The sequence below is a fragment of the Pempheris klunzingeri genome, chromosome 7 (assembly GCF_042242105.1).
Source record: "Pempheris klunzingeri isolate RE-2024b chromosome 7, fPemKlu1.hap1, whole genome shotgun sequence".
Lineage (NCBI taxonomy): Eukaryota > Metazoa > Chordata > Actinopteri > Acropomatiformes > Pempheridae > Pempheris > Pempheris klunzingeri.
In genome coordinates this window covers 9,282,634-9,298,002 of record NC_092018.1, presented here as the reverse complement: position 1 = coordinate 9,298,002, position 15,369 = coordinate 9,282,634, and the positions used below count along the sequence as shown (strand labels likewise).

General features: G+C 39.6%; 3 protein-coding genes across 4 annotated transcripts; all 3 read left to right on the top strand.

Annotated features, from left to right (window-relative positions):
• Nucleotides 1-224: 224 nt before the first annotated feature.
• Nucleotides 225-7,158, top strand: ubox5 (U-box domain containing 5). Of its 2 annotated transcripts, XR_011584417.1 has the most exons (8): nucleotides 225-271; nucleotides 1,842-1,905; nucleotides 2,634-2,735; nucleotides 3,849-4,609; nucleotides 4,742-5,364; nucleotides 5,469-5,654; nucleotides 6,117-6,405; nucleotides 6,861-7,158. XR_011584417.1 is itself a non-coding variant. In XM_070834126.1 (7 exons), exons 2-7 carry the CDS (start codon nucleotides 1,852-1,854, stop codon nucleotides 6,335-6,337), a joined length of 1,947 nt encoding a protein of 648 aa, XP_070690227.1. In that variant the 5' UTR covers nucleotides 225-271; nucleotides 1,842-1,851; the 3' UTR covers nucleotides 6,338-6,590. The 2 variants fall into 2 exon arrangements, 1 of the variants encoding a protein (XP_070690227.1); XM_070834126.1 differs by lacking the exon at nucleotides 6,861-7,158 and having other exon boundaries at nucleotides 6,117-6,590.
• Nucleotides 7,159-8,743: 1,585 nt separating this feature from the next.
• avp (arginine vasopressin) lies at nucleotides 8,744-10,160 on the top strand. The gene is made up of 3 exons (XM_070833500.1): nucleotides 8,744-8,902; nucleotides 9,723-9,927; nucleotides 10,024-10,160. The coding sequence occupies exons 1-3, from the start codon at nucleotides 8,783-8,785 to the stop codon at nucleotides 10,158-10,160; spliced, it is 462 nt and encodes a 153-aa protein (XP_070689601.1). The 5' UTR covers nucleotides 8,744-8,782.
• Nucleotides 10,161-13,070: 2,910 nt separating this feature from the next.
• On the top strand, nucleotides 13,071-15,369 carry ccl27a (chemokine (C-C motif) ligand 27a). The gene is made up of 3 exons (XM_070834349.1): nucleotides 13,071-13,181; nucleotides 13,926-14,043; nucleotides 14,637-15,369. Exons 1-3 carry the CDS (start codon nucleotides 13,118-13,120, stop codon nucleotides 14,746-14,748), a joined length of 294 nt encoding a protein of 97 aa, XP_070690450.1. The 5' UTR covers nucleotides 13,071-13,117; the 3' UTR covers nucleotides 14,749-15,369.

Sequence of the window (15,369 nt, the reverse complement as noted above, 5' to 3'; positions counted from 1 at the left end):
TGTAAAATGTAATTGGGGCATAAATGTCAGCGGACAAGCAAATATATCCAGCCTGTCACCACTTTAATTTATGCTGCTCAATGCCTGTTGCCTGGCTTGTACACTGACGGATTTCGCGTTTGCGCATATGAAGCATGTCCCTCCTCGGCTTCCCTAGTTGTGCCGGCTAAGCTAGGTGGTGGCGGCTAGTAGCTGTTAGCTACCTTCTATATTTGGTCAGAGCGGCCAAATAAAAAGTAAAAACATTCACGTTCGTCAACAAACAAGCAAAGTAAGTATTGCCTTCTTAAACGAGTGTTAATAATGCGAGTCTAGCCCGCATTAGACATATTAGCTATCATTATATTGTTAGCTATAGCTTTGAGTAACATCTCTGTCCGTATACTATTACAGCAGGTAGGATCCATACAAACATTTAGCTTTGAGATAGGATTCAAAATGTAATGTTTTCACCGCTGTGTGTGAAGTAGCTACTGTAGGGACTATAATATTTTTCTGTGATGATTTACAATCAGTCTGTGTCTTTGGTGAAGTTCTGAACTTTGTATTTTAGTTGTAAAAGAAATAAGCCATCATGATATATTCACAGTATCACTTGTAAGAAATGAACTTAGTTATGGCTGCAGTCATTTTCATTATCTGTTACACTTTCAGTTACTTTCTCGAGTCATATTCTTTATATCTTGCAGGTTAATTTTCACAACGAGTGTAAAAATCTTAAATTATGTACAACAGAGGTGATGTATTCAAGCTGCTTGTCTCGTCTGACCAACAGTCTAAAACCCATAGATCTAGATAATCAGATAATAATGGAATTTCTCCCCTTGGAATGGAATTTCTCCCCTTGGGGGGATCAATAAAGGTGAATTGAATTAATTATCAGAGATGACGAATAACAACAGCAAATCCTCACATCTGAAAAACAGGAGCCATCAAACATTTGACATTACAGCTTGACAAATGAATTAATGGAATATCAGATATAATAATGTTTTCTCTTATAATTTTCATATAACTATAAATGTTCATAATTGTAGCATTGAGTACGTTTGGTTTTAATTGTTTAATAAATAAAATAAGATCTCATTTTAACTTATTGTGTCTTTCATTAATTATCTGATGCATGTAGACAAGAGTAGTTTACACAATAAAATGCCAGATAATTGTAAAAAATGTCTTCAGGTATTCAGGTTTTTTTTTGTTCAATATAGCACCGTAAAACCCAAACATATTATGCAGACATACAGTTATATAAAACACAGAAATGCAGCTTTTGAGAAGCTGGCAACAGTAAATGTTTGGCAGTCTCCTTTGATTACTTAATTGTTTATCTGGTTATCAGAATTTTTGTTAACTTTATGTTGATTGACTAACTCAGTAATCAACTAATCATTCCAGCACTAACCATAGTAGCAGCCACAGAAGTGAATGTTTTGCGTCACGGTTAGTTTTATTTCTCTGTTGACTTTTTCACACACTCATGAATCATAACTAACTGCCCACGTGTCAAATAAGTATCTTCCTGTATCTCCTTTTTTGTATCACTACATTACTTAACACACTATAATATTGTATGAGAGTGAGTCCTTGAAGTCACTGTTGAAAATTGTTGATGAGAAATGAGTCAGTCAGTCACTCGCTTACGAGGTGAAAGGTTAAATTAAATGGTGTAAATGCAACAGAAATGTGCTTTTCTGTGAATAATGCAGGACATTGTAGGATGTCAATGTGACAACAGTTGTATTCACTGAACGTGTCATTTTGCCTTGACCTATAGGCTAAATTATAGGTGACAAAAGGGAATCTATGTAGCTCTAAAATTGATTTTTGTGTCATTCCAGGTTGGAGAACATGGTTGTGGATCTCTGTCTGCCACACTTTCATACATCAGTTCATTGCAACAAGGTGCGACACATCTCATGGACCAATCACGTAACCGTAACCTTCCTCAACCTATTTATTTTTTCATGTACCTTATTTTCCCTTTGAAAAAGTTAAAGAATAGGTCCAACAAGTGCTTGGACAAACAGGAAGAATCAACATACATAGACACAAAAATAGGAAAGGATAGAGGTGGAGAACAAAGATGTAAGAAGCAGAGGGGCAAAGTGGTGTGTGGGAGACTGAATCAGAGCTGGCCTTGTTATGTTCTTTTTGCCGGTATTTTGTAATTTGGCTGGATTTTTTTCTCCACAGACGGCATGAAAGATGTTCTTTCTCCTCTTTTTTTAATGATATTTTTCTACTCCTCATCTACTGTAACCTTTCACATCTCCTTTCATGTGATGTTCTACACAGGTGTCTGCAGCATACATGTTGTCAAGTATGATTTGAATGTGCCACAAAAAGCCCACAAAAGTTAATTGGTATTAACAACATGCCTTGAATAAACAATGCATTACAACAGATAAACCTGCAGCTGACATTTTAAAATGATTGAATGAAAAATGAATGAATTAAAATTATACTATTTTGATGTCTTTGATACCACTTGGGAGCAGTGGAGACATATGTTTGCTGACATTTTTTCATTGTTTCCTGTCTCTTTACTGTCTACTGTCCATTAAAGGCAAATCATTTTTAAGCTTTCACTTAAGAATATAAATACTTATTTGATTTATTTTCAATGGCAGCTGTGTGCAGATGGCTATGATGTCACAAACCTTGTGTCAGCTGACCCTGTTATCCGGAGGCGGGGCTTCAAGCTGGAGTATTTCCTACGTCCGCCTGTTCAGGTAAAATGACTCTGTCGTACTTGGAAGTTTTTGCGAAGACTGATGGCTCTCTCATGTCTCTAACTTCATATTTAGCATACAGACAGGATTGGTAAATATGCTCATTTAATTCATGGCAAGAAAGTGACTGAGCATATTTTCTAATGTTGAATTCCTTTAAAAGATGCTCACCTGTAGCCTCACATATGAAAAGGTCCTGTCCTGTGTGACACTAATGTGGTCACTGCTAAGAGGTACCACCTGCTTTGTGTTATAAAACATGAATTTTGGAAAATGACAATGAGCCGTTATATATTAAAGAAGAGCACCTAATTTTTCTCTTGTGGTCTGGACTTAACTATTTAGATATCTTAATTTTTTTCTTATCTAGTTTATCTTCACTACTGTGGTGTGTCTAAAGCAAATGTCTCCTGTAACACCAAATATTTAAAGATATTTGTAGCTTATGCCAATAAAGTTCCTAATTATCATTTTTCACAGAGGCGGCTACACTCATATCTCATATTATCAGACAATTTACTGTAAAATGAATATCATTCCAGTCTTTAAAAATGTCACTTTCTATAGTATTCAAGTTAAAAGCCTAATACATGGGCCATACTGCCTCATGCATGTGGTGTCCACACAGGCCTCTGCGGGTCAGGTCAGCCAGCCTGTCTTTGTACATTGCCTATGTTTATGGCCATCAAATGAAAAGCTTGTTTGCAAATGAGGGGATTCTGTCCTCAGAAACACTAATGGGCTTTTAATTCTAAATGGATACAGAAATTATTGATTTCTAAAAAAAAAAAAAAAAATGTTTTTTCATTTTTTTTCATGATATATTTTACAGGTACAGACATTGAAACTGTACTGAAAGGTGTATGATGTAATGCACATGTGCTGCTCAGGTAGGCAGTGTGTCCCAGGCATAAGGCACGAGTACTCTTGAGACAGAGTGCAGTAGCACTTATAATTTTAACAACGTCTATACTATATTTTTTTAGCATCTTAATATTTCCAAAACCTTTAAAAGTGGGTAGGATCTGTTGCAACATTGATAATACCTTCATCCCTACAGTTAATGAATTAATATCTAATATCTATCAATATTTCTTCCCCTATTCCCTCCAGGTGACATTGAAGTTTGGCTTCCAAGTGGAGCTGTGCAGGGTGGATGTGGAGCTGTGGCCCTGGGGTATGGACCGAGGACAGACCTGCAAGAAACTGGAGATCAGCACCAGCTCTGATTCGCTACCCTCCCAGAATTTTGGTCAAGGCCACAAACAGGTTCAGCAAAAGGAACAAATGCAGATGCAGGTAAAGGACCAGAGTGAACAGATCAGAGAAAAACAACAAGAGCATGACAGTAAGTCTTTCCAGAGCAATGGCCACCAGTGGAGACTTCAGGTGCAGCAGTGGGATGAAGAGGCTCTAAATCAGCCAGAACAAAGAGGCCGTGTGTTTAACTATCAGTCAAAGACTGAATCCGGTAATCCTGAACCAGAGTTTAAACTGGTAGGTCGTTGTGAACTAAGGGAGGAAACCCTAGTCTATTTCACACGCTCAAATTGCAGCCCCCGACCCCCGTTCCTTTCCCCACCTCCCCCACAGCGCGCAAACTGTCGGCAAGAGGAGCTGTGGAGCCGGGGTCTGCTCTCATTAGGCGCTGTCACACAGCTTCGCGTGACTGTGCCATTTGGCGGTTCAGCGTCTGCTCTGGGGCTCAAGGCTTTGGCCGTGTGGGGACAACCTGCTCGCTGCTGCCGTGCAGAAGAAGTGGAGAGGATTAAAAGACTCCACGAGGCCAGTGAAAGACGGGTGCCACGACCTGTGTTTTTTGCCCCTTCAGTCAGCCAGACAAAACCACCCCTGCAAGGAGCTACAGAGACAAGGTACGTGTTTCTAAAGCAGCCTTTAAAAATGGAATTTCTGTTCTTGTTGATTAAACAGAGCTTATAATAATAAAACATAATCATTTTCTCCCAGTGTTCATACTTATCTGTCGGCTTTTTGTCTGACTCCAGCAATCTTTCCATCCCAGAAGAGTTTCTTGACCCGATAACCCAGGAAGTGATGATGCTGCCCATGTTGCTGCCCAGTGGTGTGTCAGTAGACAACAGCACTCTGAAGGAACACCAGAAGAGGGAAGCCACTTGGGGTCGACCCCCGAACGACCCCTTCACTGGCGTGCCGTTCACCTCAACCTCCCAGCCTCTTCCTAACCCCCAACTGAAAAGCCGAATTGACCACTTCCTCCTGCAGAAAGGGATTATGGGTAGAGACGGGATGTTGGGGAGACAAGGGGGCGGAGAGAATCCACAGGCCTCGAGGCTCCTGGCCTCAAATGTAGATGAAGAGAAGAACTCTAAATGTTTCAGTCAAAGCTCAATAAATAGTACTGTTAATCAATGTAATGCTGGCACCAGGCACACAAACAGGACTACACAAATGGAGGAATTGGTACATTCATCAGATAATGGGAATCACACCTCTAACCCCCATCCTCTTACTACCGATAGTAAGTCAGAATTAGAGAGAAGAAAGAAACGAGGTCTAAGTGGAATTTCCAAAGATTCATCAGAAGCTAGAACAGCTGAGCAGCAACTACTCCCTCAAACAAAAAGACCAAGGAATGATGGCGTTTCAGGTAAATGTATTGTGTTCTGTAAGAGTGTTTCTAAAATACATCTCTGCTGGGGTTTTTTTTTCCTGCGGACTTGTCTTGTCTTGATGTTTTTCTTACTCCTTCAGTCCCAAGCTGCAGCTCTCATGAGCAGCGTTTGTCAGCCAGCCTGGACGAGGCCCTCTTCTCCGCCTTGCAGGGCCGACCCACCTTCACCTCAAACTTGTCCCAGCAGAGACGGGTTACTCCCGACTCTGAAGCACCGAACACCTCACAGCACCGACAAACTGCAGGCGCTCCAAGCAGGCTAACAGGTAGGATTTAGAAAAGTAGTGATATCAGATTGACCACAGACACATTCACGGTTCTGTGACTCAAACTAGACTTCCTGGATTGTATCTAATGCCTCAACATTCTTTTTGGTGCTTGTAAGAGTACGGGGTTTGTCAGGCTTCAAAAGGATCCTTTTAAAATGTAACTTAATTTTTACACTAACTAGGGGCCTGGGTAGACAAAAAATTAGTACAACTAAAAGATATGTTGAGTTTTTATCTGGAAAAATTCCCATTCTTTCTCACAAATGTAAGTGCAAAACACTTCTAGGGTGGAAATCAAAAACTGAAGATGTTGTTTAAGATAAAGGGAAGGTAATTTACAGCACTTAACAAAAACTCACATTCCTGTCTTTCTAACAGTAATATTCAAATGTGTTCAGGCTTTCCAATGTCTAATGTTACATCAGTATGAATCAATTTTCCCTCACATTTGCTTGCCAGGTGAGAAAATCTGCTCTGCCTGTTCCTGCTCGGTCTCCGTTTACTCTAAATCTGCATCGTCCATCTACCGTCTAACCTGCGGTCACTTGCTCTGCCGTTCCTGTCTGCGGAGGGAATCGCAACCACTAAACTCTGTCGCTATATCAGCATCCAATCACATCTTGTGTCCCGCCTGCCAAAGGCCTACCCCACGCAGTGACGTCATGCGTGTGCATCACTGACAAGACGCCCTAAAAGGCGAAACCACGTCTTCAAAGCCTGTAGGGAAGCGAGGAGGATTGTTCTCAAGGTGAGAACACGGCATCCCAGTCCAGATGTGACGTGTGACCGTGATGAACTCGGAGTGAGATGAGTTAATCCTCCATCCTACAGATGTGTCATACTGTGTATCTGAGGGTTGTTGGATTATATAATAACTGCTTAGGAGGCTAATTCTTTCTAAACAATTTTCAAATTTGTAATGAAAACAACTTTTCATTACTGTATTCATTCTCATTATTCATTCATTCCTCGTTTATCGTGTATATTTGCATTATTTGGTCATATTTTTGCATCATTTCTTATTCACATGCATTATAAGACCTTCAAGTCTAGCAGCGAATTATTATTTTTATTACTTTATTGTCCACCTCTGCATAAACGACATCACTGAAAGCAAAGACCTTTAACAAGCGTGTCTAAAAGAATGTTAAAAACAAATAAACACCTTGTTCTCTTGTCCTCCACCCCCTCTCCTCGTCTTAGCCTTTTCACTGAGCGCTCAAGTGCTGTTGCAGCCTTGGTGCTGCAGCCAGTTTGCACAGACCCTGGATGTTTAGATGTGTTGAGGATGCATGAAGAAAAGGTTGGGGGACATAAGCACCAAAAGCAAAAGGCCAGAGGTGTTACAAAGGAAACCAAGTCAACCCAAGGCTGCTGTTATTATGGAGAAACAGACGGGGTCGTGCTCAGCCGTCCACTCCGTCCTCCTTCACAATATTCACCACTTTACATTCCCTACACTTTTGTATCGGCTGGTTCGTCTTAAGAAGGTAAATCCAGGCAGAACACTATAAGGACTTCTTGGAAACTGATTTATACATTTTTGAGTTCTCACACTAAATTGGATGATATTGAAAAGCTGAATTTGTTGTTTGTTCTAATTCAGTCATGTTCCTGTTACACCATTGACTGCGTCTGTCTCCTATTAGATTCTGTATTTTTATTTTTTATTTCCTATTACTTTTTACAGTATTTCTTTAGCACAGTGTTTCCCAGCAGAAGCTATAAGTCCTCCAGAGTGTTGTTGGCCACATTCATTTTCTACCTCTTAATATTTCACCCTAACTACCCCTGATGAGTGTGTTATCATGTACACTAAAGGGTTAAACAGACCAAAGTCAGGAAAAACAACATTTATTGGGCTTTGCAATCATACAGAATAATTTATATGTTGGTTTCCCTGACAACATTAAGCTTAACCAAGGTCGTGATCCTGTATCCGCTCAGTAAGGGAAAAAGCTGGAATGAACTGGTCTGCATTGGAAATGGAGACATCAGCTTCACTGTTTCAGCTACAAGGGGTAAATAAAGCACTCAAATGATAGTAAATCAGACTGTGTACTGGAGTGATATTAACTACTGCCTCTAAACTGACTATATATGCTCATCTTATTATCAATCTTATTTTTCTGCTTTTTATATCAGAAATTTACTTCAGTACTTGTGAAAAGTACGTTTATTTCAAGATTTATTACAGGTATCATAAGTTCTTTCTGTTGGTGAAAAGAAATGCTTGTTAAACTTTTTTTTATTTCGTATTGTTGGGTACGGCAGTGCAAAATGAGAGCAGGCTTTGTGTTTATTGAAAGATCAAGCTTGACTGCTGTGATGATAATTAAAGACCTGCTTTACACCTTTAACTTGCAGCCTCTGATGCTCAATTTTGCCATTTATCATTTACATCATCACAACAGCTAATTGGTGAGATACGACCCCAAGCATGCAACAAGACACTGGACGAATAATGAACTTAAGATATTTATGTTTAAATGGCATGCTAATTTTGTTTTGCTCATTAATAGTTTCAGGGGGGATAATTTGTGTGACCTGGAGGTTGTCATGATGGGAGCACAGTTGCCTTCATGTGACCGAAGTAAAAATGTGTGTCCCATAGTGATCAACAGTGATTAGCTTTACAGCTGGATTGTGCATGATCACCATGAAATGAACTTAATCAGTGCGCTTATTGCAGTGAATCTAATTAGTTGTCCACCAGCCTCATTAGTTCTTCACGTTCTGTCATTTTTAGTGCGGGCCGTCCAGCCTGAAATTATTCACAAAACTTATTCCAAATAAGTGTGGCGCAGTCTTGAATACAGAAAAGGGCATCTTCTGCGCTCATTGCTGTTTTCTTGTGTACATTTGTTAGATGGCACACATCTGATGCAGAGCCATATCTGCTGCGACCTCTCTCTCTCGCGCGCGCTCGCGCACGCCGGTGGCCTTCGTGCGCGCGTGCGTGTGGAGAGCAGAACAGCGCGACACTGACGTCAGACACGAGTGTCAGTCGCTTTGTCCGATCATGTCCGTCCGTTTATAAGTGAGGGACCGACCGGGACGTCAGTCAGACAGCCACCCAGGCGGAGGACATACCGGTGCGCGGTGCTCATCCAAAGCCAGCAGCCATGTCTCACTCCCTGCTCCCGCTGTGCGTCCTGGCACTCGTCGCCCTCTCGTCTGCCTGCTACATCCAGAACTGCCCTCGAGGAGGGAAACGAGCGCTGCCGGAAACTGGGCTCAGACAGGTGAGGATCAAAATCCTTACTTTTCTTTTTTGGACAATCATCTTTGACTTTCTTAGATTCTCTTCTCACATTTCTTTGGAAGTCGTGACTTGGAAATTTCACAATCTTTCTTTGAGCACATTCTAGTAATATGTAATTATCTGTGCAAAATAAGGACATTTTTAGTGTAAAACATGGGAAACTGATAATGACATAATTGGTTTCGTGAATTGGGTTCAAAATGCATAAAGACCAGCCAAGCAATTTTACTTAGTGTAAACTGAACAAAACTACCATAGTAAACCATAGTAAAAGTCAATATGATCAATAACAATAAAAAACAATGTAAAATTGTACAGAGCGTGTAGGACAAGGTTTTTCCAGAGGATATTTTCTTTTTTTATGTAGCATAAAATCATCTAAATATATTTGTATTAAAAAGCATGTGCGGTTATGATAAACATGAATTTCCATTGTTGCTTATAAGAGAAACAAAAGCTGCAGAATTTGATGTATTATTCTTACAACATTTAGTGTAGCAGCAAGTTAACACTTAAACAATAATATATATGCAAACATAGTGAATTGGAAGTGCAAAAGAAATCATGCAGCCATTTGCTGTCCAGTGTTTAAGAATCCACTTTTCAGCTAATACCACGTCCATCACTAATGCTGTTTGAATATAAGAGGTCAGTATCATCTGAGAAAATGGTCTGTCAGAATAAATATACATCAGAAAACATTTCAAAAGAGAGAGTAACAGTGGACAAAACAAAACTAACAAAGTACCTGTTTTTGATGCTTAAATCTTAAATCTATTACTGCCATAATTCTCCCCCAGTGCATGTCTTGTGGCCCCAGAGACAGGGGCCGCTGCTTCGGCCCCAGTATCTGCTGTGGGGAGGGCCTCGGCTGCCTGCTGGGCTCCCCAGAAACGGCTCACTGTGTGGAAGAGAACTACCTGCTCACCCCCTGCCAGGCAGGAGGGAGACCCTGTGGATCTGAGGGAGGACGCTGCGCCGCCTCAGGACTCTGCTGTAACTCAGGTGCGGTCTGCTGTGATTGTTTATGTTAGTCGTGTTCAGGCAAGCTAATAACTGATATAATAAGTAAGTACTATGATATGAAATTGTTCCTTTCAGAGAGCTGTGCAGTGGACTCTGACTGCCTGGCTGAGAGCGAGGCCTCGGATCCAGCCGACAGCTCTGTGGGGAGTTTGCCTGCAGAGATGCTGCTGCGCCTGCTTCACGTGGCCACCAGAGGACAGACTGAGTACTGATACTGTTGACTGTGGAGCTCCCTCTGCACCTCAGGACCTGGAGGTCCACAATGAAGATCATCCCTGTTCCACTACAACCTTGAGATTTGAACCCTAAACCAATGAAATGCCAAGTTAAACTTTGTTCTCTCTTAGCCCCCCCGCTGTTGTGATATTTCTGTATCTGTAAAGACAGAAAGAGAACCATTCTTATCGTAAGTAATTGGCTTTTTTAAAGTCCAGATCTTGGGGAACATGAATCGTGACAGTGGGTATGAAAAAAGTAGATTTCATTTTTTTTTTCTCCCTCCTTCGAAATGTATATAAAGATGCACATACTGTAAACAAAATTGTATTCTATATGAACGGATATAACCCACAATATATATAACCCTCAAATAAACGAGTTACAGCAGAAATCACTGTAAATAAGTCAGAGATTGGAGATTAAGGTCGCTACAGGCATCTGTGTAAAACAGCTGAATGACAATGCTTAAGCAGTTTCTTCTTGTGTAGTACAAATATTACTTGTACATTGAAAATGTGAGAAAAATACAGAATGTATCACTGCTAAAAAAAAAAAAAGCTTTTGCTGTCTGTTGTCATTATTCCCAGTCTCAAAATAATTATACTTTTAACAGATGTTTCACTGATAAAACTTGCTTATCATCTGTCTGTGTGTGTGTGTGTGTGTGTGTGTGTGTACATAAATGACTACTTGTGTAAAATCAGCCATAATAATTGTTGTAGATTATTTGATTAGTTCTAATTACTTGAGCTTTTGTCATCTTATTTTTCCAGAAGCAACTGTTTATTTGGGAGCCATCATTAACAGCAAACTAAAGTTAATGTTAACACTTGTATGACAGTCAAGAGAGGGAAAACAAAGGCTGGATAAAGAATATTTGGTGTTTTAAGCTTGTTATAAATCTTTCACTGAGTAGCCCAGCACACGCGTCACTCAGTTGCAGAGATACCACAGATTTACGGCATAGATGTGGAATCAGTTCATTCATCCCCTTTGAGCGCATAACTTTCTCTGCTGTGTATCAACTTGTCCAGTCTACGTAGCTGAAAGACAGCGACTTTCGATTAATCGTGTGTAATGATTGAGGGCTGATGTTTGTGCCAGGACGGTGTGTGTGATGGCGGGTTGTCTGTAACCTGTTCCAGATCCAGCTGGAACAGGATGCAGGACTTCCCAGATTTTGACAGTTAGATGTTTTAAGTATTTCAATTCCTGTGTGGCACATAAAAAAAAAAAGGTCTGAAAAGTTTGTCAGATGTGTTTTATGTTTCCTTTTATTTTCCAATAAGTGCACCGCATAATGATTTGTTTCTGGCACATGTGTTCACCATGCCAGTGTGGCATCAGTGACGCAAATTATAGATAAATATAATCTCATGGTGTACTCAAACAAATTAAAGTGATCATATCGAACGTTTTTATTTAAATAAATGTCTGTTAAATCACTTTATATTGCAAAATGAGGTAACACAACTGTGATTTGACCTGTGACGAACGCAATGGACTCACTCCTCAACTCACTTGTGAGTTTTTGCTGGTCTCTGTTAGCATTGCAAGTACTAACTAACAAACTAAAGAAAAGATTGATGACTACAGATGATGAAACGAGTATAAATCAAAAGGAAAGAGTGAAATTCAATGTTCAGATGGAGGCAGTCAAAAAAGCTGTCTGTCAGTAGGGGCACACCTGCATTTACTGTTCTGTATCTCAAAACCTCCAATGAACACCTTTCTTTCTTTCTTTTATACACATCCAAAATCTAGTATTAACACATTTAAATGGTTAAAGAGAGCTGTCTATATTTTTATCATTTATTTTACCAATGTAATCAAACCAGACCACAGTGGCTCATTTTAAAGTCCAAAACAAATCCTTGAGATTTCATTGCTGAAAAAGAAACATGTCGGAGTGTTTCAAGCCTCAGATTACTACTATCTCTGTCAAACTGGCTCAGGGAGGAGGGAAACAAAATAAGTCCTGTGATTTGAAGGCTTTGTATGGGATCAGGTACTTCGTGTTTCATGCAGAATAAAAAGCTAAAGAAACAACCTAAAGACACTGTTTTGAATGTTACCACATCTCCAACTTTCCCAGCTTTAGATAAACACATAAGAAGTCAGTCTGTGCCACCGAAAAATCCCCTGGGGACCAGTTTGACGTTTTTTTCACGGCTAATAATTACACTGTGCAGTTACACTCTCAGGTAAATTGCACAACATGTGAAAGTATAAGCCACACCTGAGCACACAGTGAATGTGAAATGTGATTTTTACTGCTAAGCTGCAGCTTCTGCATTGTTATGTCAACACAATATTTTGTCCATGTCAATACCTGCAATATTTTTCTCTACAACTGTTTGAGGACTATGTTGCCAAAAGTCAGTTTTCTTTGGCCCTTATTGATGGATTGTTTTTGAGTTCAGGTCATCTGGTTGAAGGATTGTTGCCATGATCAGTCCTCCAAAGTGCTGCCCGTTATTACACAGCCTCACACTACCCTCACATACTAATATAACTTTGACAATAAAACATAATATTTCCCCCTTTCCTTTTTATTCTGATGTTTGACTCAGCTGTGTAAAGATCTCCATCGCTGTACTTATCTGATATTCCCTAACTTTCGTGACTCTGGGTGTGGCACATGCCGAGCTCTCATTCTGCATCCGTCAATCACATAAGATCCCGTGGAAAAAGTGGTTGTTAAACATGTTGGAGCCTGTCTGATGGAGCATACCTGTAGCACACACTCATCCAGTATCAACAGTTTGAAAAAAATATGAAAGTAGCATTTGCTTTCATGAGGACTTTTAACCTGCCATGGGTTAGTTTCTTTGTCATGCTCATACACTTGGCGGCGTGTGTGGATGGGTGGGTGCACAGTTGTGTGTATGCCCTCAGTGTGTATTTAAGTAGCAGGGACACATTCCCTCTCTTCACTTGCTCTGCCATCATGGATCTGAAGGTTGCATTTGCGGTTGTCTGTCTGTGTGCTTTGGCCATCATCTCTACTGAAGGTAAGTACAATTGTACTGACTGAATTGTTTTTATACTTATTGCTTGCATAAGTATAAAAGCAGACAATCAGAGATGTTTTGAGGGCTGCATGGTGCAAATACAGATGAAATGTAAAGAGCTGTAGTGTTGTAAACAGTTATTGAGCTGTATATTTCTTAACCTACAAAGTAAAAAAAAAAAAAAAGAGCACATGCATGTGCTGTAGGAAAAGCACAGAATGTAAATGAATAATTTTGCAGCCGTTACAGTTTTTTTTTAATTGATTTCATCTAGCTTGCTTTTTAGATTTACTGCCTCAATTATAAAGATAACATTAAACCTGTTCCTCCATGTGAACTGGCCTAATGATTTTAATCCTCACTATACTGTCATCCTGCACTCTAAATCTTTCAATCCTTTTTAGTTTTATGGTATCCTGCATCAATATTTGGATTATTTTTTCCATTTTATCTGATATTGTCTTTAGAAAAAAAAAAGCCAAACTTAAGTGCCAAATAATATAATTTTGCAAAAAAGGCAAACCACTGAAATTGTTTTGTACGAATTGAAATGGTAATAATTCTCCAATCCTAAAAATGCTCATTTTTGAAGATTTAAGTTGTCTGCAGAGCACTGATAGCGCAGAGACACAATTCATCTGTCATCATCAAATCTAAGAACAGAGTTTCTTTGTCAGTCACCACATTATGTCATTCTACCTTGTTTCCAACATTATGATAATGGCTCTAAATCACACGTTCCAGCTGGCATCCCAAGATGCTGCATCACAACAAAAAGATACATCCATCCACGAGTGCTGCAGAAGGTGCAGAGATGGGAGATGCAGCAAAGCAGCGGCGCCTGTGACATCCCTGCCCTGATGTGAGTGATTTGTAGTTATCAAATATCTTATTTCAACAATGTTTGTTCTGCCTACACTTGGTGGAAAACTAGCAATCAAGTGAAGTGCTCAGCCAGAGGAATGAGAGCAGCACAGGCAGACACAGTCTACGCATTACATTAAATGCTTTAACTGTAACCTTTGGTTAACCCATAATACCCTGGAGCCTTTTCTCCTTTAAGTAAAATTATGGGAGATATAAAACAGACTAAATGGACCACAAGGAACACATTTCTGAACTTATTTTTGAGATACTACCCCTACTGTCCAAGATCTGAAATGTTAAATATATTCCACAGCATTATTTAAGTTAAGTTAATTAAGTTAATTTAAGTTGTTCCATATCAACCTTTTCATAAAATATGGTCAGGACAGGTTCATTGTAATCTAGGACAGACTTACCTTTAATAACAACATTGACACTGGGTCACATGACTTGCACCAGGCTGTTGAGTAGCTGTCACTTCTTGAGTTAAATTCAAGGATAATTTCCAGAATATATGTCTGCATGTATGGTATATTTCTGCTGCTATCTAACACTGACACATACTCCCCTGTCCTTGTGGGTCCACAGACTGTATGGAAGGGACATGAGGAGGCCCATATGTGCTCATCCCAAGGTGAAGACAGTCCTGATGAGGCTTCAGGAGAGGATAAAGCAGAACAGGCAGAAAGCATCTTACTGAACTGTGGAATGAACAGTTTCATTAAATGTCTCCTTGTATCACCTTTTTTCTACAGTTGGTTTCAAGGGTTTGTGTCATACAGAAGCTCTTATGGTTGTTTCTTTTTATTGATTATGTAAAATATCCAGATGAACTTGTTAAAAGCAGAAACCTGCTACATTTATGCAGTGGTGGAAAATATATTTACTCAAGTACTGTACTTAAATGGCCCACAATGTGAAGGTACTTTACTTGAGTATTATCATTTTATTGTAAACTTCTACTTAACTACACAATGTGACAGCTGGAATTACTTTTCACATTAGATTTTCCATAAAGAAAGCACAACAGTGCATAAAGTGGTTAAGCTCATCTCTACCTCCACCACCTTTTACTTCAGTAAATGATGGGAATACCTTTTCCTCTACCACATTTATACAATCACTGTAAAATAAAATAAAAAAAGACCAATCTCTGTAAAATGTGATTTCTGTGTTGTTTTTTCTTTTGATATTTCTGTGTGTCCCCAGAGTAGAAGCAGTGATGATTGTTTAGCAGTTGTTTGTCAGAAAGATACAGATCAACATCACGTAGCCATCAAGGACTCAAGTGTTGAATGAATAAAATTGTATTTGGAATTGA